The 25,857-nt window shown below is 42.1% G+C and overlaps 1 protein-coding gene and 2 long non-coding RNA genes across 5 annotated transcripts; 1 reads left to right on the forward strand and 2 right to left on the reverse strand.

Moving 5' to 3' along the window:
- LOC308177202 lies at positions 1–8,303 on the reverse strand. The gene is made up of 3 exons (XR_013938945.1): positions 8,098–8,303; positions 1,626–2,515; positions 1–944 (listed from the first exon to the last, which is right to left on the reverse strand). It is a non-coding gene; the product is annotated as an uncharacterized lncRNA (long non-coding RNA).
- Positions 5,295–16,348, forward strand: ESX1 (ESX homeobox 1). Of its 2 annotated transcripts, none has more exons than XM_080554032.1 (5): positions 5,295–8,135; positions 8,208–8,439; positions 8,522–8,762; positions 13,633–13,919; positions 14,910–16,348. In XM_080554032.1, exons 1-5 carry the CDS (start codon positions 8,060–8,062, stop codon positions 15,133–15,135), a joined length of 1,062 nt encoding a protein of 353 aa, XP_080410158.1. In that variant the 5' UTR covers positions 5,295–8,059; the 3' UTR covers positions 15,136–16,348. The 2 variants fall into 2 exon arrangements, with proteins under 2 accessions (XP_080410158.1, XP_080410159.1); XM_080554033.1 differs by having other exon boundaries at positions 5,301–8,135; positions 8,522–8,567.
- On the reverse strand, positions 8,760–19,927 carry LOC308177197. Of its 2 annotated transcripts, none has more exons than XR_013938938.1 (4): positions 19,827–19,927; positions 19,039–19,156; positions 14,154–14,268; positions 8,760–10,829 (listed from the first exon to the last, which is right to left on the reverse strand). It is a non-coding gene; the product is annotated as an uncharacterized lncRNA (long non-coding RNA). The 2 variants fall into 2 exon arrangements; XR_013938939.1 differs by having other exon boundaries at positions 16,343–19,156.
- Positions 19,928–25,857: the final 5,930 nt, after the last annotated feature.

A 25,857-nucleotide genomic window follows, 5' to 3' on the forward strand; every position in this document is an offset into this window, starting at 1 on the left:
AGAACATCAGCAAATCTGGTATTAAAAGTCCAGGAAAGCACTACATCTTTACACAGTACATAGTAACCTGCAGTAATTTGGGGTCTTGCTATCTACTGCTATTCTTTTTCTCATTTCTGGGGTAGGAATTCACATAATTTCTATCTATGGAGAAGGGTCTTCGGACATCTAAATGTTTTGTACACTCTAAGGTCAAGAAAGCTAACAAGACACAGAAAGAACACATTTTCTGCTTCTGAACCACAAACCTGCCGAACACTCAAGAACATATGATGGAAAAATATACCAAGTGGCATGAAAGTACCATAAACAATTTTAGGCAGTATTAGACAACTAGCCCTAAGCTGTTCTTTCCCTTGCATATGAAAAAAAAATAAATTAAAAAAAAAGATCAGAGCTTATATGTAACTGTATTTCATTCTTCTGCGTTCCCTGGCTTCCCTGGCTGTTTGAATGCTACGATACAGATTAAAAAAAAAACAACTGTTTGTTAAGGGCTGTGGTCTGATCTCATAAAACCTTTTACTTTCATGCCATTTGAGCTGATGTCAAAGTTCTCATTTAACTCATCTCAAGATGATGAGGAAAATGCATACTCTCAACTTTCTCAGCATTATAGGCATTTTTTTCCCAAACTTTTCTCACATTTTTATAAATACCACAAGAGGGAGCAACGAGTTCACCTTCTGATCCGAGAAACAGGTATGAAAAAGCAGCTCAACGTCATCACTAAGGCTGAACTTGGTCATAGGCAAAGTTTATGATGCTTTTACACAGCACCCAGGTCCTTGGGCAGTTAACGGGGCAGTTCTGTGCTTTGAGAAAGGTGTTGTCTCACAACCGCACCGTGCAGAGCTCTTTTCAAAGTCAGCAGTTGCTGCAGAGCTCGTCTGAGGAACAGAAAGACAGAGTAATGCCATAAGGCTGGTACAATCAAGACAATCCTGACAAAGAAAATAAAAATAAAAATAAAATAAAATATATAAATAAATAAAACACAGAATCATTTTAGCAGTGTTAGCAGGATGTTTACATGAAATTTCTGAGCATTTCCAACTATATTAGGTATGCACGTGGAGGTGAGGGACAAGGAGCAGAACTAGATGCTTCTAGCAGCACATACTGCTTCTAACTGCAGTGTACGTGATTTCTCAGTAAATACATGTTATCTGAAAACAGCTCCCTAAAAAATCCCCCTGAACTACTAGCACTTCTTCAGCATAAACTTGGCCACACAGAGGGAACAAGTTCTTTGTATAGGAAGGTCTCGCTGGTCTTTCTTGCTCTCTCTCTCTTACCCCTCAAATCATTAACACTCTTAACTTCTACTGTTATGAAACGTGCTAGTTATAATAGAAAAATGAAACATCAATCTAGGCAGTTACAGATTGCAGCTGACACCACTATTAAAAACAGTGACTAAAATCTCATCGCAGCAGAGCACTCCCACAGGTGCTTCGGCCCACTAACTTCCCACATACAGGAGTTTTAACTGCACCGTTTTCATCACTGGTATCAAACACAGTAAGAAATATCCTTACAAACTGCTGGACAAAGACGGACTATATCCAGACATATTTTCTAGAAGGAGGTAAAGAGAACTGAGCCCTCTGCCTCACACTTACCCTCCTTTTGGCTAAGGCTAGTCGGCTGTAGTTATTCAACTCTGCTCAGGTCTGGGCTGCATTTGTCCCATCACTCACAATTAGGATCAAACACACAAATGAGGGGCTTGCTGAGTCCTAGGTCAGCTTGGCTGCAGACCACAGCTATTTCCTCTCGATAGGCAGAGGCTGTCACAAACACCAACAGTGGCAGACACAGGTAAGCACTTTCTGAAATACAGCACACTTGGTAACTGCATGACATGTCACCAGGCGAGCACAGACCAGACCCGATTCCCTTCACGCTTGCACTGTTGGCAATCAGACGCAGAGCTGCTGCAGTCAGACGGGCGTGCGATAACCCGCAGCCCGCTCGGACTCAATGCCCCGGTAAATGCAGCAGAGGGAGCTCCCAAATCACACCGTTACCAAACACAGGGCTCCGTCCTTTTCCTTGAAGGCGGTTCAAAAGGCAAGAATGAGACAGATGCAATCCACAGAACAGTGCAAATACCTCCCCATAGCTGAATGTGTTTTACAGTAAAATCCTCAGTTGTTAGGGAATAGCTGCAGGTTTAGCAGTAAGCAGAGACAGATTTACCACTACAGACTTTTACCTATTGATAGGCCGGTTCACTGAAAATATTTGACAGTAGAAATGATGCGCACACACTACCGGTTTCTACAGTTACACCTACTTTAAAATTTTAAATGTATTAAAGTGGGTGTCATTAAAGGGAGAGTCTGATAGTTGAGCCAATAAGGCAAAATATGGGCAAGCACTTTACGGACCACACCACCACCTTCCCCACATCACTCCATCCCTCCGTGACTCACTTTACCATGTAAAATGACAGCAGCAGCAGCAAAAAGTGCTATGAAGAAACAGGATGAAGCAGCAATCATTCCAGCTGTGGAAAAGAAAGAGAGAATAGCAAATTTATCTAAGAGCCTCCTTTGCATATTACCAGACAGTTCACACCTTCAAAGTGTTGTGTCTTTGGTCCCTGCCTGCAGACAATGAAGTGAGTTGAACTAGTCACAGCACCTGCCGTGTTGTATCTATCCTCCCATATCTATCCTTTATTAAGGAATCCTGGAGGACTTCAGACAATACCAAATAACAAGATCTGCTAACAAATGTTTCTAAAGTAGTCATTATAATTAACTCAAAAAAAATGTTTGTGAATTGTTTTTATTGTTCCTTGGACCTGTGGTCCCCCTAAGCTCTACCAGGTTTTTAAGTTTCTCTCCATAAATGCAAAGTCTAAAATCTTCCAGAAATTAAAACACGTATTCTTTAACTCCCAGAAAAGAACCTTGCATAATCCTGTGACCCCAAAAGGGGTGCCTTCTGCAGACCCAGCACATATTTCAGTATCATAACAACACTGCCAGAGCTGCCCATGCAGCAAAGAGCTCTTCACTTTTCACCTAGAGGATTTAAGAAATAGTCCATTATGCCAGCCGCTGAAAGAACGCGGTACGTTTGGGTTGTTCGAGGTCTCTCTCACAATGCTTCATCACGTAATTCCAACAGGACCTCTTACAACCTCTTACACGCCTGCCCTTCGCAAACAAACCCCTTCAAGTACCAAATGCACAGAGCAAAGGCTGAAGTGCTCTTTATTTTCCTATATAAAAGACCTGCAAAGGGAGAAGAGAACAGATATGAAATCCAGACTGTAAGCAGATGTGGATGGGGACACAGCAGAAGGCATCTGCTCCAGGATGAATGTGCACGGTGACAGCAGTGTCCGTCATCTCAACACGATGGTTCTCCAGAGTTCGCCAGCAACACCCCAATTCTTACCTCATTTGTTTTCCAACCAATATTTTACTGTGCTCTTGAATATGCAGCAGAGAAAGGGAAGCAGATTTGCCTTGTATTGTGCACACATTTTTTCCAAGCAGTCAGGTATGCCTCATCAGCAAAAAGCAGTTACATTATTTTCAGAAGTTATTAACTGAAATGGGAAACCAGCATACTGTGATTCCATTACAAAAGAGTTACTGCGCTCAAGCACAGCTGGTGTAATAAGCATCAACTGGCTCCAAGAGAATCTAGCTATGCCAGCTAGGGCTTTGTCCCGCAAAGTCCAGTCTTGCAGCTCACCGGTATAGGCAGCATTGCCACGTAACCTAGATCTAAATCCGTAATAAGAAAGAGAGGTGCTGATCTTCAAAGTCACACAGATCCTCACAGAGAGCTGTGTAAAACGGAAGTATAACGAAATAGCAAATATGAAACAATCTGGAGAGGTACATTGGCATTAAAGATGCTCAGCACCCTTCAGAATCTGGTTTCTAGAACATCAAAGCTGGATCAGAGCTTTCATCAGAACCATTTCTGCTTTATCCACACTCTGCACTGAAGCGTCTACTGGCTTGAAGACGACGTCTGCTTACTAAAGATCTGTGCTGAGGTGGCAAACCAACTCCTTGGACATACCTCAAGAAGTGTTTCCTGTTAACCCTGTCAAGTATTTTATCTCTTTATATATACACTTTATATAATAAAGTTATAATTTTATTGCAATATGGTTATGGACAGGCTTTTCTTTCTAAGCTGAAGTATTAATCTTTAAATATAAATATATATTTTAATGAAGTTCTATGAAGAAAGCTGACACATATGATCAGTGTGCCCCTAAAACAAACCAAGAAACATTTCAAGCACATCAAGTACCAGACCCCTCGTGCAGTTCCAACGTTGCTGTCATCTCCAAACATAAGCATATACTTCCCTTCATCTTTCAAATCCTTTCAAAGAAGGTGAGCTTTGTTATCTGTCACATTTTACTTTTTATGGGAGCCAAAGAAAAGCAAGAAAGCAGTAGCAGCAAGGTTGGTCAAACACGAAATGATGAAAATGTCATTTAGATCACACTTGTTCAGGGCATTTTTCAACGGCATTGGGCAGCAACTGTGAAACGGGCTCTCCGGCTCATGATGAGACACAGTACAACTGCAAAATACTAAGTCAGAAGTTCAGCCAGCAGCATGGGACTTGCCTGAGGATATCCAAAAAATCCGGACCATGACAGAAAAGGAAGACTACACTGTATCCCAGAAATAATGATTAAAACATATTCATCCTTGAAAGTTTCCAGGGGTAGCATGGTTCACCTGATCACAGAGTGCTAGAAAACTGCAAACTAATAGAATGAAGCACCCTGTAGCGATGTACAAAACCTCAGAATACAGATAACTGCCTCATCCAGCCATTTGTGATAAAAATCTATTTTTATCTCCATTTCAAAAGAGAAAACACCAGCAAAAGACAACACCTGTAGGAAGAAAAATAGCTTCCCAATAAACAGCTCTGCTGAAAATAATTTTGATGAAAATCAGCTTGCGTCAGATGGCTGCTGCTGAGCTAGCAAGGAGAAAATTGTGCTTTATCTGCTGGCTTGGGTATTTTTGAATTTGGGTTGTTTGGAACAAAGGAGCTGTAGAACTTGGTTGCTTTTGGCTCTGGAAGATCTCACTCAAGTTCCTCCATCTGGCCTCCAAGATTCAGAGTCTCCCCCCTTGGGCAGAGTTGTGTGTGCAAATATAACCTGCAAAGGAGGGTTGCACGTGTAACACAAGAAAGACATTCCTTGATAAGGTTCTGATGACGATTCTTGTGGCTAGAAGAAATTCGATGGCTCAAATCGTGTTTCCTGAAACTAAAAGAAACTGTATTATAGACGTTTGTGTAGAAACGCTGTTCCTTCCACCACAAATGAGGCCCTAAACCTTCAAACACAGATAAGGTCTTCAAAATGCAAAGCCAAAAGCTGCTAAAAAAATTGCAAACAGGGAAAACACTGGCAGTTCCCCAAGTCACTGAAGTATCAGGGATGGAAAAAACGTCCAGAGAGCTCTTGGAGGCACAAAAGGAAGTATAGGCATAGATTTCTGTCGTGTGTCCCCCGATGTCATTCTTTAAAAGAGAGCACTGAGCATAGCTAGCAAGTCTTAATGATTTAACCTGCACTTGTGCAGGGCTGGCCTATGACCTCTTCACTTTACTACTTCCAGACCGCATCCCAGTACTCCTATGATACACAAGGATATTTTTTCCCACTGCCCATTGTAACTGAAGCACATATCCCTCCTCTATTGCAGGTGACTGTGTACAGTGGAAAATATATCATTTAAAAATTCTAAGTGTATCTTCTTTAATTTGCGATAATCCCCAAAAGGTTGTTTCTTACTGTAAAAGCTAAGACTTCTTAAAGCACACCTACCTTCACCAATGATTAAAAACAGTTTAGCAATAAAGAGCCCAGAAGCAAATGCAGCAACTGAAGAAACATTCTGGGATCCCAAGTCAAAAAAGCTCTGCGGCTAACAGGAGCGGTAGGGATGCAATTCAGACAGAAAATCCGATCCAGAGAATGGTTCAGCAGTCACTCCCAAAAGGCAAAGGCAATACACTTACAATACTTCCACTACCTACAGCACACACGTTCTGCTTACCTGTTACTGAAACAGATTTATGGTACAGTCACAATCATAAGAAAAATCACACAGCTGCCTGCATAGGAACATGCAGGAATTAGGTATTTCATTTTGTTTGATATGTGTGGAAAAAACATATTTAATGTAAGCTCTCCCGTGTTGGGTTCCCTCAGCAAAAGGCCCACACCACGCAGGCAAATTGTGCAGCAGGAAGTCTTTGTCCGTTTGTTCTCCGTCAGCATGCCCAATAAACTCGTGGCAGATGGGGAAGACTGAAGGTTTTCTCTCTCCACTCTAAAGGGTGCACGTGCCCAGACCTCTGCCCCTCCAAGAGGCTACAGATGGATCTTGATTTCCAGGCTCTTCTTGAAAAGGGAAGATGACAAACTCTGCTCTTCTTTGGTCCCTGCTGAAAACTACAGCCACGTGTGGAGACTCAGGAGTTCAGTAGCATGACATCTCCCTTCCTGTGTTGCCTTCTGCACTTTCCACCACGATATGGCTCTGTGACCTTACTCCAGGGCAGCAATAGCTGGACTAGCCCAGAACAAGCCAGAGTGGGCGCCAGAAACTGGACAGTACCACCTCCTAGCCCTCTGCCAACAGCCAGCTAACCCAGCTTCTCGGAGCTTCAGCTGGCCTGTTCAGAGGTAGTTCGGGAATTCCCGTGTGATACTGCAGGCACCACTTCTGGCAACTGCTACAGCCTTAATCATGCTTCTACAAATTTAAGTAGTGTTTTATTGTAAAGACAAGAGAAAAGGCAGTCTGAGGTTTGAAAACGAAAGTCAGGATCTAAACAGGACAAGAATCTGTGAAAGGTCATGAAAACTCTGTGCAAAGGTGCTTTTTGTAAGCATCACCCTTATAGACTTCACGCAAAACGTCAACCTGCATTTTCAAGATTAGGCATCAGTAAGTGCTTCAGGTGCTTTCCCAAAGCTTCTCACAGAGGGTGCTGCAGGAATAGGTCCACAAAGGCACACTGCTTCAGGCCAAACACAATTTTTTTTGTGGTGAAAGGAATAAAGCTGAGGGTTGACTCAAGGAAGAACCTTATGGCAGAGCAAGAGGGAGGCCTGTCAGTAACCAAGGACAGAAGCGCTACAGCACTCACACAGCCCCTGTGAGGTGAGAGGAAAGAGGAGGACAAAAGTCCAAGTCATTTGTTTGCAGACTACAAAACCAGGAGATTGTTCAGTCAGACATCTGGTATAAGAGAGGTTACGAGTTCAGGAAGCGTCTCCGCACTGACAGCTTCTATGTCCTTAGCTAAAACATAAACAATCCTGCCTTGGTGTGACGATCCCCAGACGTGGAGAACCCAGAACTTCACCAGCTATGCTATTTTATGGGTTAGTTATAAACACAAGGATTTTAAAATCTGTGCCTCGTTTCTAATCTAAGTTTCTCTGGCTTCAACTTTCAGTCACCTTTTGGATTAAATTTCCTTTAAGCCCTACCCCGTAGCACTGTGTAAGAGTCTTTAGAAAGTGGTATTTTATCCTCATCCTCTAACATCTAGACCTCAGGATTAAGCCACCTTATGATTTAATTTATGTCATTCCCTCAGCAGTATACCACAGCAAGATCACAGAACTGCTGGGAGCCCGTGTAAGAAAGTTTGCAGGCCTCCTGTTGAGGGATCTCTGCCGTAACAGCGCCGACAACACAACTCAAGCAGAAGCCGTAGAGATCTGCAGAAGAGCGGCAATCCCGCAGGTTTCCGTGCACTCTCCCCGTGTTTGTCGCCACGGGGCACTGAGCAATCGCCGAACGCAGGGACTCGAAGCGGAGCAGAAGGGGCAGAGCACCGAAGCCCGGCTCCCCTTCCCCTCCCGCACAGCCCGGGGAGTTCCCCCCGAGCCCGGCCGTGCGCGTCCCACCCCCGGCCCTGACGCGGGCGCGTTAATGAAATGCTAATTACCGGGGCGCCGAGCCGGCCGGGCTGCCCGCGCCCATAAAACCCGGTGCCGGGCTCTGCCCGCTGCCAGCCCGCCGCCATGCAGGGCGCCCCCCCGGCGGCGCTGCACCTCCTCACCTCCTGCTTCATCGACGGCGTCGTGGGCCGGCGGCACGGTGAGAGGCGGCGGGGCGAGGCGAGGCGAGGGGCCAAGCCGCTCGGCTAACTGCCCGCTTCTCTCCCCTCAGGCGAGGAGCGAGCGGAGCCACCGCCACCGCGGCCCGGCCCCGCCGAGGAGCCCTCAGCGGCGGGGCGCGGGGGGCGCCCGCCCGGCCATGAGGCGGCGGCAGCGGGGGGCGGCGAGGCGCCGGCTCCGCTGAGGAGAAAGCAGCGGCGGTACCGCACCACGTTCAGCACCTTCCAGCTGGAGGAGCTGGAGCGAGCCTTCCGCAAGTCCCACTACCCCGACGTGTTCACCAGGTAGCGGGGGTGGCGGGCGGTGGGGCCGGGCGCCGCTCGGGGGCAGGCGGGGAGGCGGCTAACGGTGCGCTGCCCCCCGCAGGGAGGAGCTGGCCGGCCGCCTGGAGCTGACCGAGGCCCGCGTCCAGGTGGGTGAGTGCCGGGCGGCGGCGGGGAGCCGGCCCGGGGGGCGGGTGGAGGCGGGCGGGCTGCGCTTCGGCCCCTCAGGGACGGATGGAGAGAGACTGGCCGGCCGCCTCGGGGACACCAGCGGCGCCTCCTGGGAGCACCCCCCCGCCGCGCTGCCAGCTCGCCTCTGCTGCTGTCCGCCCGGGTGGAAGCAGGTACCGTGTGCTGGGCTTTGGGGGCGTGAGGCCGGCCTGAGAACTCGGCTGGCTTACAGCGCCCGAGGGACCTGCGGGGCAGGCCGAGCTGTTAGCGAGGCGTTCCGAGGAGCTTGCACCACCCGCCTGCTCTGACTGAACTCGAAAACACAGTCAGTCACACTGCTAAACGACTGGTTAAAGCAAATACGGGATTAATTCGGATGACAGTAAGTATTGACTGTCCTGGGGAGTTCTATGGCCCAGCTGAGCTGTGCTAACACCAGCGCTCATAGAACTTGAGGCATAGAAAGGGAGACTCATCATCTCAGCGTGTGCAGTTTCCTTAAACTACAAATGCCCCAAGTAGGTTTTCCTGACTCTAAGCACTTGATACCTTCTAAAAAGTAGCTCAGAATTTGTCTCATCTAAGCTAGAAGTCCCTTCCCATACAAAACCTAGGGGTTCTGGTGTTGGGTTTGTGTTGTGCTGTTTTTTTTTGTTGTTTTTTGAAAATGTTGCTTCAAACTCTGTGAAGACTTCCAAAGTATTTTTAAGCTCAGAATAAAAAACTGTACAAAATTTGGCTTGTGCTGTCTATCAGATACCAACTGAACTACTGTTCCAGCACAGCCCTGGGTATGCGCATATTCATGAAAAAGTGAGAACTGGGTGCAGCTGCTCAGTGTGACAGTCCTGCTTATTGCTGCATAGCGTTGTTACTGTTGGTGCCAGATCCTTGCTTATATATGTTGTCATAACTTAATTCACTGAATCTGGGATGGTTCACACTAGATAACACCTGTAAGGCTGTAATTTTTGTATATCTTTTTGTTTTAATATGCACCATCTTCAGAAAAGGTTCTTAGAAGTATTAACAGTACTTCACAGTTACTCTTCTGAGAATAGCTGGATGTTTTTCATATTTCTTTTGTGTGCTTGGAGGAAGTCTTATGCTCCTCCCTCTCTTTACCACCAATGATCACTAAAACTTCTACTCACTGAAATACCCCAATATCTGGCAACTACGCACAGCACCTACGGTTCGAAGGGACACAAGTGAAAAGCTGTTAACTTACCAGTTACTGTCACATGCCCTTCCTAGGGTGCTCACTCTGTAGTCCATTTGACTAGTGGAGGAATGGTGCAATGGTAGATGGCAAAGAGGAACTCATCTGATAGTGACTCATCTAAAAGACATGGAAACGTTTAGGTTTGATGTAGTCAAAAAGGAATTAACAAGCAAAATTCCAGAGTTCATGTATCCTCAGTGGATGGAAGGAACAACAAAAGACTCTTCCTTGCACCTACATATTCCTTGTCAGATTCAGATCCTAACAAGTCTTCAGGGCACAAGCACCCAGTCAGCACAGTTCGCTTGGGGTGAACTTCCAGTGCACAGCGCTTCTGTCTGCATGTGTCCTTGTCCTGTGGTAGATGGGAAACCTCTTAGCTTGGAGGTGAAAGGATTCATAGGAACAGGTACTGTATAGATATACTGTAAATAACAAACTACCTTAATGTCCAAATACATCCCTCAAATACCTATGCTCATAGTTGCTCTGTATGGTGTCCTGTGAGAAGACTTCCATGCCTCTCTACAGTACCTGAATAAACCAGTTGACATGAAAAGTGGTATCTTTAATTTACTCAAGTGGAATTCCAGGAAACTAATTGATCTTCCCAAGTACAATCAGACTCCTTCTTCACCTCATTGTTTTCAATTTGAGATCTTCTCTGCGGCAACCCCGCTATCAACCAGCTGAAATGGATACAAGCCACTATGTTGTCCCCCACTCCTGCATTCTGGAGCCTTACATGAAAATGAAAAAACAAGGAAAAAAATTACCCATCGATATATTCTCATTTCAGCATCACTTCAAAAGACATCAACCGCTGATGTCCATTAGTTGCTTGTAGAAAGGAAGAAAAGAGATGGCAGCAAGAATCTTCCCATTCTTCCAGACCATGGGAAAGGGGTAGTCTGAAAGTCCACAAAACATTTTAATTCATCTGAACCTGTGTTAGGAAGCTCTTCGGTAGCGTTTACATCTCTTCTTGCCATTCTGCTCATAATTCACATTGTTGCTATGGGAGGAAAATAAGAACAATTTAAAGGGATATTTTGTTTTCAAAATCTGTAGAGTAAGCCATTATTTGGGTATTTTAGTTCTGCAAACTGGATCAGTGTTAAAACATTAGTTTACAAATACAGCTGATCTGAGCATCCTTGTAGTGTTTTCTGATTATGATCCTGTATTCGGCTACAGCAGAAACATGATACTGTTAGCCATATCCGTAAGTCTCTTTAATGATCGCTAGGTATAACATCAATTAAATATATTTTCAAAAAAAATTACAGCAAGAAAGCTATCAAATATTACATGCTCACCTTTTCTTTTAAAACTCTTGTCAGGTAATGAGGTGGTACTTACAAAAACTATCTGGATAATGTAGTGTACAATTCAAAATCATTACTTTAAAACTCATCTTCCTATGAGTATTAATACTCAAATATTCAGACCTAAGTAACACACTTTTTCCAAAGTATTTTGTCACTGCTATCAAACTCATACCATAAATACCTTAACACTAGCGTAGCGGTTTCTCTTATGTTTAGTTTATCACTTCAGATATATCCGAAAACAGAGTAAAGGCAAGTAAAGCAAAGGAAAAATGCCTAATAAAAGCTTCAAGATGACTAATCTGAATGCTAATGACTATAATATACGCATTAAATTTTGATAGCTGTTTGTCATGTATGATGCATGCCTGTGCCTCTTTTATCACTTGAGTTGATGAGTTTGTAACAGTAAGGAACTGAAAGTCAGCTTTTTTCTAAAGGTAATTATTAGATATCTATGGTGATACTCCTTTCGCGTTTGAAGAATACAAAATCTGAGAGATGATTAAATAAGTTTAGTTTTAAAGCCAAAATCATCTGTAACACTAAAAAAAGTTATTTTTTAGTCAAAGTGCAAGTATGAGTGATCACATGGATTTGCTTTAGGACAGAAAAAGCAGAAAAGCACACGTTTCATGTAAGGCTTCTTGATGAAGAACAGATTGAAGAACAATACTAAGACTTAGTAAGAAAATTAATACATTTGCAGTATGTTATTTCCTTTTAGGAAAGTTTTTAACTTGCATATCTGCAGTGTGAGACAGTTCACTGCCTTTTTTATATGATTTATTTGAATGGAAAACACTAACACCTTTCCTTCCAAACACACTTAATGTTGTTTTAGCACCTAAAGGTAAATTAGTCACTGCAAATAGTTAGATGGCATGTCTGATATTAAAAGGAGCAGTGGAGGTGGGAACGCCCAAAAACCCAGTTTTGAGACATTACACGATAGAAATTTAGAACTGTTAAAATATTTTGGCTGAAATATAATTGCAGATATAGTAACAGCTATTAAAAGCCATACATCCGTAAAACTTCTGCATCAAAATTCAAAGATTGTCATAACACTTCTATAGAATCTATTTCTGAAAGACTAATACCAAAGGAATAACTATTTTAGCATCTGCTGTCTTTTTTTCTTTTTAAAGACTTAATTTTTGCAGCTTAATTTTATGATTTTACTTTGGTTTAGTGACATCGACAGATTCTTGATATGAAGTTAACTACACTGTATGTTAAACAACCTCCATCTTTAAAGTCTGCTTTTGTCTTAAATCAGAAGTAAACTTCAGAAAGTCATGGTTCTGTACAGGACTGAGGAGTGTCTTTCCAAGAACTCTTGTTCTTTGTATTACCACTTTCTACTAAATGTTGAATCCTCATTAGAGCATTTAATTATTACACACAGAACCGTCCTGCACACAGCTCACTGAGTGACACAAGACTGCTGAGATTATAAGGCATTAAGCACAGCTAATGCCTTTTTTCCAAGTCCAGATCCAGTTCAGAATCCAGCTTGAATGGTCCCCACTACAGAGGGGACTCAAAAACCTGAGCAGCTGAGTACAGTTGGATTTTGAGTGTGCAACCTTAGCAGCATACACTTTCAAGATTATTAAAAAAAAAAAAACTCTCCCCGCTGTTTTAGGGCTGATGCTCCTCAGTCTACTCTTTGCTACCATCCGGGGTCTGAAAGGTTCAGCTCAGTGAATGCTAATGACAGTGTGAAGAGTCAGTTTTTCTGATCTGTAGATTGGATTGACTATAATCTTTAAAAGATGTTTAATGGGCTAAAATAATGACTAGTCAGGCTCAAACAGGCAATATACTCAACGGCTTACTACACAAAACCGGTGCTAGCTAAAGCCCCTTTAGGAACAGCTTGATACGCTGTTCTAATAAGACTTACTAGGTTTTCTAGTTTAGTATCGACTTCCACTGCAATTCAATTAATCACTGTCATATCACTATATCCTGTTTGCATTCGTGGTAGGTAACAAAAGGTTTTCATTTTACTTTTAAGTTTCATGTATAAGAATGAATGGCCCAGCTATCAAGATAACAAGCACATGCCACATATTTGGCCTAGTTCCTCTTACAGTCATGATTAAGGTGCTTCCTAAGGTATCTGTACAGAAATAGCAACCTCTTGAAAGGCTTTGTTGAAATTTAGTTTTCAATAGCTTATGAAAGGAAGAATAATAATTTGAATAACTGATCATAAGTTCTCAAGTGATCAGTTTATCACAATGGGTTTAAACCATATGGGACTATACAGTCAGAGCTACAGTAGTAAAATTTAGTTTTTATAACCGATTTATTTGTTAATAAACCCATTACAATATTAAAGATCCATTCATGAATACTAAGAAGTTTTTGTTTAACAGTAAATATTTTGCCATCTGTATCACTGCATGCAGTAGTAGCTGGTAAGACAAACTTCAGAGTAAGTTCAGCTAATGCCTTTATAATTTCTTATTGAAGGTCTGGTTCCAAAACAGAAGGGCAAAGTGGAGGAAACGTGAAAAAACTGAAATTCTGGGGACTGTTCCAGGAATCTCCTTAACGCACCCACTTGGTCTGTTTTTGGATGTTCCACTGGGTCATTCCCCCCTCCTAGATCACACGTGGAGGTCAATGCCATTTTCAACATTGGCTGTGCCATCCATGTCTTCAGCCTTTAGTCCTTCAACCCTAGGGCCGTTTGGCCTCAGCAGCCTTACCTGGACTTCTCTCTTCAGAAATCCTATTTTAAATCCACATTTTGGAAGGTATAGTCTTTTTTTTTTTTCTAAATCTCAAAACTGTTAAAAAAACTGCATTTTTATTATTTGATATTCAAGTATGTTCTTAATAAATGTGCTCCCATGGAAAAATATACTTAATAAAATGGAGCTGGTTCCCATGTGGGATCACTTGACTAGAAAAAAAATATTTAGTTTTAAGTCGTGCTAGTGAAAACTTCCTATGTAATTGCTGTTTGAATATCAATTGTGCATACTTACCAAAATTTTGGTCTCACTGAAGATTGGTCTTCACATAGAGTGCTGTAACCTAGGTGGCTTCAGCTCCATCCTTATCTTGCATAAATAATGATGTGACTGCAGACAGATGTGGCTTCTAGGAGATTCGGCAGAATAAAGGTTTTAGTCATTTTTTTTTCTATGGAGATCAGAAGGCTCCGTAATGCACCCCATAAGATATGAAAAAGCATCTGTGTAGTGTGTGTAAATATGCGTGTGTATATATACACAGACATGTAAAAGACAGTGTTCTCCTCTTGCTGAAATTACAGCCTGTATCAATTCCATGCTAACTGGCAGATCTGTCTGCCACACAGGCAAATGCTGCTTTTCACATGGAGCAACTTGTCTGAACAAATTGGCTACGTAAACAGCTACATAAATTGGTCTTTTTATGAGGTCATTTATTGTTTTCACAGAACGGGCTGAGCTCCAGCATCCAAGGTTTGCTGAGAAAGGATTAGGAGTTAAGTGAGTGGTTGATGTTCTAGGTATCTGCAGTCTGATCAGCTGTCTGGTTTATTTCAATTAAGTGTTTTTTTGTTTGCTTTAAGAGTAAGATGCTGTACTGCAAAATAAAGCAAAAATACATTCTGCAAAACAATGTACATTTAGAAGAAACTGGTAGTTTTGGCAAGTTAGTTTCCCCACTTTTTTTTTTATTCCCTGCAACTCAAAAAGTACTTGTTCTCCAAAACAATTCTTAGTTTGGATAATATTGACTTCTTTCAAATACAGGTTTCTCAATGCTTTAAATCCTCTCATGACAACAGCTTCAGTACTAATGAAAGCTCCTGGACCCCCGTCAGACCCTGCTCTTACTGCCTTCACTGATCCAGCAGCAGTTGAAAGGAAAACGTCGAGCATTGCAGCACTAAGGCTCAAAGCGAAAGAACATTCAGCACAAATCCCTCAATTAAACCTCATCTCCAGTCTTACAAACACTAACAAAGAACTTTGTTAGGAGCTCTCCCACAGACTGCAGCCACAGAGGGGAAAGTGAATGCCTTCCCCAATAAGTAGCGCCTGTTAGAGACGTTTAAAAAAAAAAGAGAAAACACACATCCAGCTGTAGTTCCTCCACCTTCAGCAACGGACTAAAAGGAGATAACCCTGCTAAAAATTCTTCCTTCATTACAACATGAAATCCTGTAGCAAGTTGACTTTTGTCATCATTTTTATACTGAGTGAATTTCTGACGCTACGGAAATAAGCAGGAACTGCCCGTGTCTTTATAACTCAGGCTACAATGAAACTGAAGCTTCGAAATCCCTGAAGTCACTGGATGCTAGTTCAAAGGTTCAGAATTCGTTGTAGGAATAACTTCAGTCTTATAAGCAATTCTTAACTCATTTCTCAGGAGGAACTCTTACATACAGTACTTTAGACGTAAGAACCAGTACGCGGTATGTTCTTAACTTTGAAAACATGCTTCATGTTGAAGTACGGATGCCAGTGAAATCTCGCATTTTAGACAGACTTAGCAGGAAGGAGATGTAGACTATTTTCAGTATAGACTTTCGATTCAGAACTGGGTTTGTATAAAATATATCTTGTTTCAATCAAGAAATGTTTATGTTCAGAGTGGCAACGTTTTAATAATTAAAAAATACACTTTGTATTTGAAAACTGTACCCTGTGACAATAGGTTATTAATGTGCAGTAAGTTGTGTGTAGTTCTCTGTGCACATACACGTATCACTAAGTAGCTAATAGCTGTAAATATGAGGTTACTGAATACTTTTAGCATGACTAGTGGCACATATTGCAAGACCACTAAGTTAACAGATCGCTTGTACATCTCCATGTTTCATGCCTTGAGTAGATTGAGAATTTAAGCAAAAACTAAATGTGAAGTGTTAAATTCTTCCTAGGACTGATGTTGAATGAGTATAAACAGAGGTTCTACTAACCAGAAGTCTCTAGTTCAGCAAAATCATGAACTCCTTTTCTGGCTTTGGACAAATCCTTTCAAAGTTTTTGCTGAACTTCCCCATCCATCAAATGGACTGCGAACAACTGTCCCAGCTATAGGCTTTGCAGCTTACTTGCCTACCTCACAGGGCTGTTGTGAGGACTGATTAAACAAACATGGTCGAGCTATACAAGTGCTCATTGTTGCTTAGCAGTCACAGCAGAAAGGCCAACGGCTGAGGACACCTGCAGATTACCTTCCCCAAGTCCGTAGTGACACTCCAAGCAAGTTCTGTTGTGGGCTGATGCGACAACGTGGAACTCGCCCATTGATGCTCTCTGGTTCCTAAAAACCATTCACAAGCACTAAATTCAGAGAAAAGATTTTGTAAATTTCAGAACTTCTTTCTCACAGCAACTCTGGGACTACTCTTGAGACTATCAAAGATGTTTTCTAGGCTAGGGTTTTGAGTGCAGAGCTCCAGATACCTGACTTCTGCTTCTGTAGACTTCTCTGAGCTTGTATTTAGGTTTGTGACTGAGAAAGACAGTTTGCTGCATCATGCACCTCTGTTTCTCATTTTCCCTGAATTACCAGTTGCTTTGACTGCTCTTGGGCTGTAACGTACCACAAGACTGGAAGTATTTCTGGATTCACAGATCTCATTGTTACCACAGGTGGGAGGTGGTGGTGGTTTACTGTTAGGAAAAGCAAGCTTTATACCCAAAGTACGCTAGCTAGTCCTGCTGTGTGGGTCAAGCAGCAGAAGACGTGGAAGGCAATGTGACCAGGACCTCTCACAAAAAGTTTGTGTGCATTTTCTTCCACAACAGCTATTCACTCCCACCAGTTCACTCTGGTAGCCCAGGGTGCCAGCTGGCAGCATAACACAGTATCCACTCAAGCACTGGGTTTGTTCCAAATTAACCTTTTAAGTAGGTTAATGGTTTGAAAACTGTCAGTACACAATTCACAGAATAGAATGTGGCATCTTTCCTTGCCATCAGTGTCACTCTTGCAAGGTGAGGAGGTTCTGCAGGAAAGCAGACTGTGCCACTGTTTCATTAAAGCAGCAGGAACTGTCTTGCATTTGCCACAAGCCGTTCGGAAGAGAACTTTGCAATAAAAATAAAACCTATTTCTGCCAAGTTGTATTCCTAGACAAATTCACTAGAAGCAGCACGTGACAAATAACTGCTGAAGGCTGTTTTGAATAAATAGCATGAAATAGGAGGTTCTTACACTCACCAAAAACTTTGACTACAGGGCCATCAAAATTTCACCCAGAAAAAGCAAATTCACAAGCTAAAATTCCCTTGATTTCAGCAGTTAAATGCAGAGGTAACTTTTATCTGTCAAAGTTTTTCTAATAGCTATGGACATGAATGATTTCAGGGACAGCAGTTAATACACTGAGGCAAGTAACTTCACTTATTTGGGCTATAGCTTGTATCAGAACCAGATCTAGGAGCTGCTACCTTTACACAGCACATACAGCCACTTTTACATAGGCCACAAGCCCCTCAAAATTAGAGGTTTGGATACCAGGTTTGGTTCCTAAACCCCTCCCCAGGTTTATTTGGCATTGCTCTTTCCAGATTCACCTTACAAGAAGTCACCCTCTGACAACGCCCTCCTCCCTTACTGCAACCACAACCAAGCACCTGCTTGGTACTGCTCCTCTGTCACCTTAACTTCTGAATTTGTCACACCGAGTCAGGGAAGAGGCAGGGACTCTGTTGCATATTTATCCATGGCTCTGTGGCTTTAAGCCACTGCGTTCTTTTTGATACGTGAAAGAACTGCAAAGGTAAGTACACTGCTTATTTTGTTATATACAGATTAAATAAAACCTGCCATTCCTATGCCATTTGGGTGGAAGATGGTGCCTGCAGATGTTAGCATCTCACAGCGGGTGCAAGCAGGGAATACAGCTCGCCGATGTGTCACCTGGTTTTAGTTTGAAATGCAGAGAAGTGGTTTTTTTAAACCTGATTTCACTTTTTCTGCTTTAATGAGTGCTTCCAAGAAATTTCTGTTCTTTCATGTGAATTAAAAAGCCAGCTGTGAGAACTAATGATATTATGAAAATAAATATGCAGGGCAACACTTGAAATCAGCTTAGGAATCAAAGTACACCTGTAACCAAAACTCAGCAAGCCTTTCATGTTAATTAGTGCTATTTTTTAACAGAATATCACACCAAGGAAGAAAGCTTATCTGTTTAGAAATGTTACTTTATTTTAAATTTAAATAAAGAGGATTAAAAGTTTTTGTGGACATAGCATTAAAATGGCAGTTAAGAAATGTTGGGAAGAATTTAACTGAAAAACCTTCAGTCTGGTTTCATAGCTACACATGGGTCAACACTTAAATAAACCAAGCAGGAACATTTCCTTTCCTAGCTCTTCTCAATGCAACAGCAGCATCCCACATTCTAAACCAGTCAGAGAGCTTTTTGATTTTTGTTTTAAACAGTTCTCACAGTGAACATTGCAATTATTTCCAGACACTTTATTATGCCTTATAGGACTAAAGAATTTAGTGCAATTTAGGCAAAGCTTACGTTGATCTGGATTTAGACTGCAGGATTTTTTTTTTTGTCAGGGTTGCAGCCTAATTCTTCTCTGTGTGCCATCAACACAGTTTCTTGGCATAGGCTTCAACTGAGGCAGGCCTGGAGCCCTGCTTGTTTTATTGGGTTTGTCTAGTTTTCCTGAAAGCAAAAATCTTGGGGAGGATTTTCAAAGTAGCACAAGATCTGAATACACCACTACCCCCCTTCACCTTCTGCAGGCTTTAGACCACTGTGAGAAAAACTCAGTTGTGGAATTAGACCTCCTGACATTACCCTCCATGTGACAATTTTCTGAGGTGTTTTGCTTGTAGATTTTGGACAATATTGATACCTCTTCAAGAAATGCTTGCAAATATTTATATTGGAGTACTCACATTTGGCTAAATTGACAGGTTTGTTTAATTTGTCCTCTGCCCCAAGTTCAGTTCTGGTAACATAGGACGTCGGGTAAATTTTTGTATTTCCAGTGGCATAATATCATCAGAACCTTGCCTACAAAGAAAGAGCAATTTTGTTGGGGGGAAAAAAAAGGAGAATAATAGGCCAGGTGTTTGAAGAAAAGACAAAAGAAACAAGCACAGTAGGGTGTTCTGACTCACAAATCTGTATTGAGAAAGAAGTATTCATGAAGAAAATTAATTTAAGAAGTATGTAGTTCAGGTTTTGAGCCCATAAGTTCCTTTCAAAAACAGATTAGTGATTAAAAACTTTTTTAGTCTAGCAATCTCTTAAACAATTAGCACAGTAATTGGAAAGGGACTACAAATTCAAATCTAGATAGACATAAAAGAGTTTCCCCATAGAGCTTTCCCTCGTTTTGTGGGTAACTGGCGCGCACCTGCCTTTACCATCAGTGGGGTTGAAATACAGAAGTGCTCTGAATAGGGATACAAATGCCCCAAACAGTAATACCATACAAATTACTTAATTCATGTAAAGTAATGGTAATTGTATTGATTATGAATGTGTGAGTGACTCCTTTATTTCAAGTTATATGAGATGTAAACCACTAGTGTGCAATGAGGTCTTCACTGCAAATTCGCCAACCATAGGGTGGGATGTTACTTTTCTCCTTAGTCCGAACAATAAATGTGGATGTACTGCCACATGGAAATGGAGATCTACTGACTTAAACCAGGTAAATAAGAATTTCTCTACTTACAGGCTGTCTTTAAGAACTTTTCTCTCCTCCAGTCAGGTAATAATTCTGCTCCATTTGCTCATCCTGCAAAAGATGCCTGAAAGGAAAGGAAAGGGAAGATAAGGAAACAGGATCCCCAACCTTGAAATCTTTTTTTTCCCCAAGACAGATTTTTTTTTTCTATTTTTGAGGCTTTTAACAACTTGTTCATTTTCAACCCTGTCGTTACATGCCATGGATCACAACTAAATAGATAAAGCTTAGACTGCCAAAAGAATTTAAAAATAAAAGGTTCAAAAAGAGAGACTGTGCATAGGGCATCTCTGGCAACACAATTATACTTACCAGCAAATTTCTGAGTTGCAGCTTCCCATGAAGCTGTATGAACAAAATAAACCTAAGAATTGGAAGCATGTGATGCATGCCACTCATACTACACTTGAGCTATACAATGACACAAATTGCATAAAATACAGTTAAGGACAGGGCATTTCAGTATACCTTATGTCCAAGCAGCTCTACATAAGAATTACAAAGAAATCAAGCTAGCAGGTTGTATTGCAGTCCATACTGATCCACGTGGAACCACCCACAAACACACAGGCCATCAGGGCACAACGGCACCTCACTTCACACAAATGCACCAGTGACCTTAATTAAGCTTGGCTGCTCCACACACACACAAAGCCCGACAGCAAAGTTATACACGAGCCATCGTCAGCATGCAGGACAGACAGATCTGAGCTTCTCATCTCACACTGCAAATTTCTCCCAAAACAAAGAGATGGGCAAGTATCCAAGCAATCTGCTACTGCAGGGAAACTTTAAGACACACGCAGCAGAGTACAGCAGACTGAAGTAAACAAGGGCTGCAGAGCTGCTCCCGAAGGTCGAATAAGGCTACCAACTACATTTTCACACACCAGCATTTCCTTGAACAGACCTACCACTCAAAGCAAATCCTGCTGGTAAAAGGCCCAGGCACACAGTCATTTTAAACATGGCATGAAATTGTGTGATTGTGGTGGGTTGACCTTGGCCAGCTGCCAGACGCCCACCCAGCTGCTGTCTCTCTCTCTCTCTCTCTCTTTCCCCCCATCCTCAAAGGAAAAGAGAGAGAAAATAGGACAGAAAAGCCCCATGAGTTGAGATAATGACAGGGAGATCACTTACCAGTTACCATCGCGAGCAAAACAGACTTGACCTAGGGGAAGTTAATTTAATTTACTGCCAATTAAAAATAAAGAGTTGGATAGTAAGATACAAAAACAAAGCAACATTTCCCCCTGCCACCTAACCTTACCCCAGGATCAACTTCACTCCATTCCCAACTCCTCTGCCTCCTCCCTCACACCGTGTGGCGCAGGGGAAGGGCATGGTGGCCGTGGTCAGTGCATAACAGCTCCTCCCTGCTGCTCCTTTCTCCACACTCATGCCCTGCTCCATGCTGGCTCCTCCACGGGCCGCAGGCCTTCACAGACTGCTCCAGCGCAGGCTCCTCTCCATGGGCTGCAGTTCCTTCAGGGCACATGCCCCGGCTCCAACATGGTTTCTCCACAGGCTGCAGGGAGCCCCGGGCCTGGAGCACCTCCCGCTGCCTCCTGCCCTGACCCTGGTGCCACAGGGCCGTTCCCTGCGCTTTTTTTCCCCTCACTGCTGGGTGGCTTCATCCTTTTTCAGACGTATTTCCCCTGAGCTGCTGGGCCCAGGCCTGCCCTGTGATGGGGCCGCTGGAACCGGCCTCTCCTCACAGCGCCCTGCAGGCCCACTGCCCCACCTGGGCACGGGCACTCAGCACAGGGGCAAATCCTCTGAAGGGATATGTCACAGACTCCTTTTTACTCCTGAAACTTCCCCATGGCTTAAGAAATATTTGAACTTAGCTAAGGCTGTTCCTTCTGCCTATATGGAACCTGGTCCTTCCACTGCCTATACTCTTCTTCCAGGTCTGAAAGATGCCCCAGAGACATCCCACAGAGGGGATCCCTGCTTCACAGAGACCTGAGGGCAGAACTAACCCCTCTGCAGATGAAGGAGCCATAGCACAATGCATTTAGTTCTTTACTTAGCAGGGGCACAGAACCACAAGGAGCACCCATTTAGCTCCTTGCTCAATCCCTTCACCACGTGGCCATGTTGTACCCTTACCTCTAATATATCTGATTTACTAACAAATGCAAAGTCAACCTTCAAGTACTGAAGATGTTTAGTCAAGCAGTATGCTAAAGCACAATTCCTAGAAGGAATATAACAGTCTGCATTAACTTAGTTTGTTGGCTGCAGCGATGTTTCTTGTATTCCAGCTGGAGAAGAACTGCTCTACTATTGCTGGTCACTGACAGATTAGAACAAGCTTGCAAAGTCACATTGATGGAGTAGCAAAACTTTTACATTAAAATATATATATATATACACACACCGAATGGAAGATTGTTTTTTTATTATTGTTTTAGAAAAGCTACCTTACCAGTAATGGTCTGCAGAAAAACTCAGGACAAAATACCTGATGTAGCTGTTAGAGATAAAAACTTAAGTCTTTGGTGTGAGCTGCATAGTGACATTATTGTGAACTAAAGCAGAAGCAGACAAGACAGCTTGAATTACAGTTTCATCTGGTTCAGAGGGGTTGCTAGTAAAATGTATTTAGGTGATGTGCTAAAGAAAAGAATACATTGCATTTTGTAAGTACCCAGTCACAGCTAGAGATTTTGACAAAAGTTGACTTTCACACGCAATTAAACAAAATAATTTCAGTTTTCTAGTTTCATACAAGCTCATCCACAGACTGCCCTATCTCTTGGGTTATTTCATACTGATAAAAAATCATGGGATTAATGTTTGTGAAAGAAGACAAGAAAGGACAGCATTATTATAGCCTTATTTTCTATATATCCCAAAGAGAATACAGGAAGAGAAGTGAAGCAGGCAGCAATGTTAATGTATGAGGAGAGCCTAGAGACACTTTCTCATCAGTAAGTTATCAGAAACATCTAAGTCTTACCTCTGTTGGTGCTCTTTCAAACTGAACAAGTGAAGAAGTTGCTGACTGCAGCAATAAAGCTTTCATCTGATGTAACACTGGCACGGTAAGCTTTCACCTTCTTAGTGCAGAGCTAAGCAAAGAGAATGTGAAGGAGCGAGGGGCTGCACATGGAGGACAGAGAAACAGATGGAAGACATTCAGGGCTTCTGCTTTGGGACTGTGGGGAGTGCACTGCTCTGAGCCCAGTTCTGGGCTCAAAATAATTAATTCTCCCAAGAAGAGTGGATGGGGACTGCTAAGGACAGCCAAGACAGCCTCGAGGACATGAAAACAACAGCTCCAGGCATTACATTTGCAGCATGCTGCAGCTACCTTGCCAGTGGTACCCAAGGTACCAAGAAACTTAAGTCACATCCTACAAGCACCAGGCATAGCCCAGTGGAAGTGGGGGAACGCTTCACTATTAATCAGGGATTGAAAACATCCTCTGGTTCACTGGTATGCCCCTGATTTCAGGTTCCTGTGAATTTATAAGCTACTTCTGAAGCTTTCACTTCTGAAACCTTCCACTTTGTAAACCAAAAAAGGTTGGAGACCCACAATCCTTGTCTGAAGCAGGCAGACCACATACTTCCCTTAGACAAGAGGAAAGTAGGAGACACACTTATCCAATAATTTACTTAATGCACATCAAGGTATACTTTGCCCCTGTGATATGCAAAGAAAATGGGGTGATACCTCAGGAAATGACACAAACATTCATATCCTAAATCAAGACACATTTTCAATATTTACTGTCAGGTGTATTGAAAACATTCTCCTTTTTAACAAGTAATCCTTTTCTTGTAGTGAATTTTGTGTTGATTAAAACTAAGTATTGCTATTATTAATGTTTCTGACACTTTCTGTTACCAGAACTTCTGGACTGCAAAGGCATATTAATGAAATTATTCAGAGCCTCTACAATGAAGTGTTCAGTTTTGCTTATGGAAGAACACTTGGGTCAAACAGAAACACAAGCAGTCATTCACACCCTGCCTTTGACTAGGTAGACTTTTAAATTCCCCGGGTATCCTTGATAAGACAATGCTTTTTATGAGAAGTTCCTATAAACCAGTAATGATTTAGGTAGAAGGAAGAAATGTCTAGACTGGAGGGAAAAAGAAAAAGCACACACACACCACAGAAGACAAACAAAACAAGGAAAGAAAAAAAAACACCTAGCTCCATTAATGCCAGGCACCAGAGGCCTCAGCACCTTGCTGCAAATCACTTTAATTAGAGCTAAAACAGCTCAATCTGTCAGTGACAAAAGATCTAACCATACTTAACTAAGTCTTTGTGAGGCCAGTGACTTACACTTAACTAGTACAGGGTTCAGAGATTACTTGTAGGAACCAGAAATGTGGTGTTTTTGTTTTTGTTTGTTTTCTTTTGTTTATTCTCCTTAAGTTGACATCTCCAAAATTTAGAAATTACTATTCACTGTAAATGTGTTTCCCCTGGAACTGCCCTTGTGCCAGGAAGCTAAGCCATGCTAGAAAACCTAAAACACTACCCTTCACTTTAAGATCTTGTCAATATTGTATTTTTTTTTATATAAATCTATTATTGATTAGTTATATTATGCCTTGCAAAATGTATTTTAATAAGGTATTTTCATAAATGCAGTTTAACTGAAATCATGGCCACATAGCAATAAGAAAACATAGCACCTACAAACATTAGTCTTATACCCTTCCTACTTTACTCACAAGGGAGAAGGAAGTGGATCATAACGACAGAACATGGTTTTTCCTCTCTTTAAAGTTTAAAAGGTGGTACATATGGACTTTGCAGTTTGGCAAATACGCATCAAGACAGACAAAATATTCTGTTCTCTGCAACTATTTTAATATGGAAAGGTCTCATACACATTGCAATAGATTCACAGCGGGTCCTCAGAAAATATTGTACTTTTAGTACCTTTGAGTAAACGGGGACTTGGAGAAGGAGAAAAAATGAATACAACAAGCAATCCAAACAAATTTTAAAATAATTTCACGAATGGTTTCCCTTTCAGTAGGATAAAAAACTCTGGCTACTCTCTAAAACACTCAACTGATAGCTTACTTATTAGACAAAAATTAGTGTCCATTCAACCATGAAAAGGACAAGCCATTATATACTATAAGAGAGATCAAACTGACATCAGCTACTGTACATCTTGACACTTACTACATAATCAAAGTAAACTTTGCTATATGTGGCTGATCTAATGTACCTGTCAGTTATCGCTGTCTCTGCTCAGATGAGTCTGTGTGTCACCTATATATGAGGGACAAAACAAATAAATAAATTGCAACGTTATCTCTTCAAGCTGCTCACACAGCAAGGGGAGAGTGCTTAGTATTCAGTAATGGAGTTAGGAGTAATTTACTGAGAGATAATTTCTTTTGGACCTAAAATCTCCTGCCTCCTGTAGTGCAGACAAATAGAACTATCTAACAGGAAATGGGGCATGATAATACCACTCTTTAAATAGAACTAACAAAATGGAAATACAATAGGCATTACAAAATATACAGCTAACAGTTATCCAAACCTTTGATGTTTTTATAGCTATTTATTGCAAGAGAGTGTATTAGCCACTCCTGCCCATTTTAATACAAGAAAAGTTTAACATGCTTTTTAAAAACACCTTTAAACAAAAGTTAAACCTCTAAAGTAGTAGTCCAAAGTATCTGGGGATACTGAGTATGAGGAGGGAAAGCAACTTCATTGATGAAATAAAGGTTTGGTAATCAGCTCCAACAGTGGTGTCCGCTGTGGACTATAGTTGTAACAGCACTAATTATTTAATCATCCAGAACCAGCCTTTCCGTATCTGAACAGAGATGCAGCAGGGTGCAGCGGCTGGGACACTCACCTGGGACTTGGAAGACAAATTCTAATTGTGACTCGGCCCCTGCAGCTCCCCACGCCTTGGGTAGGACATTTCATCCTTTTGCAACACCTTGCCCGGTCTCTTTAGGAAGGGGAGCATCACATACTCTGCTCCTTGACAGTGCCAACAGGACCCTGAGCCTC

The sequence above is a fragment of the Anser brachyrhynchus genome (genome assembly GCF_964034855.1).
Source record: "Anser brachyrhynchus genome assembly, chromosome: 13".
Classification (NCBI taxonomy): Eukaryota; Metazoa; Chordata; class Aves; order Anseriformes; family Anatidae; genus Anser; species Anser brachyrhynchus.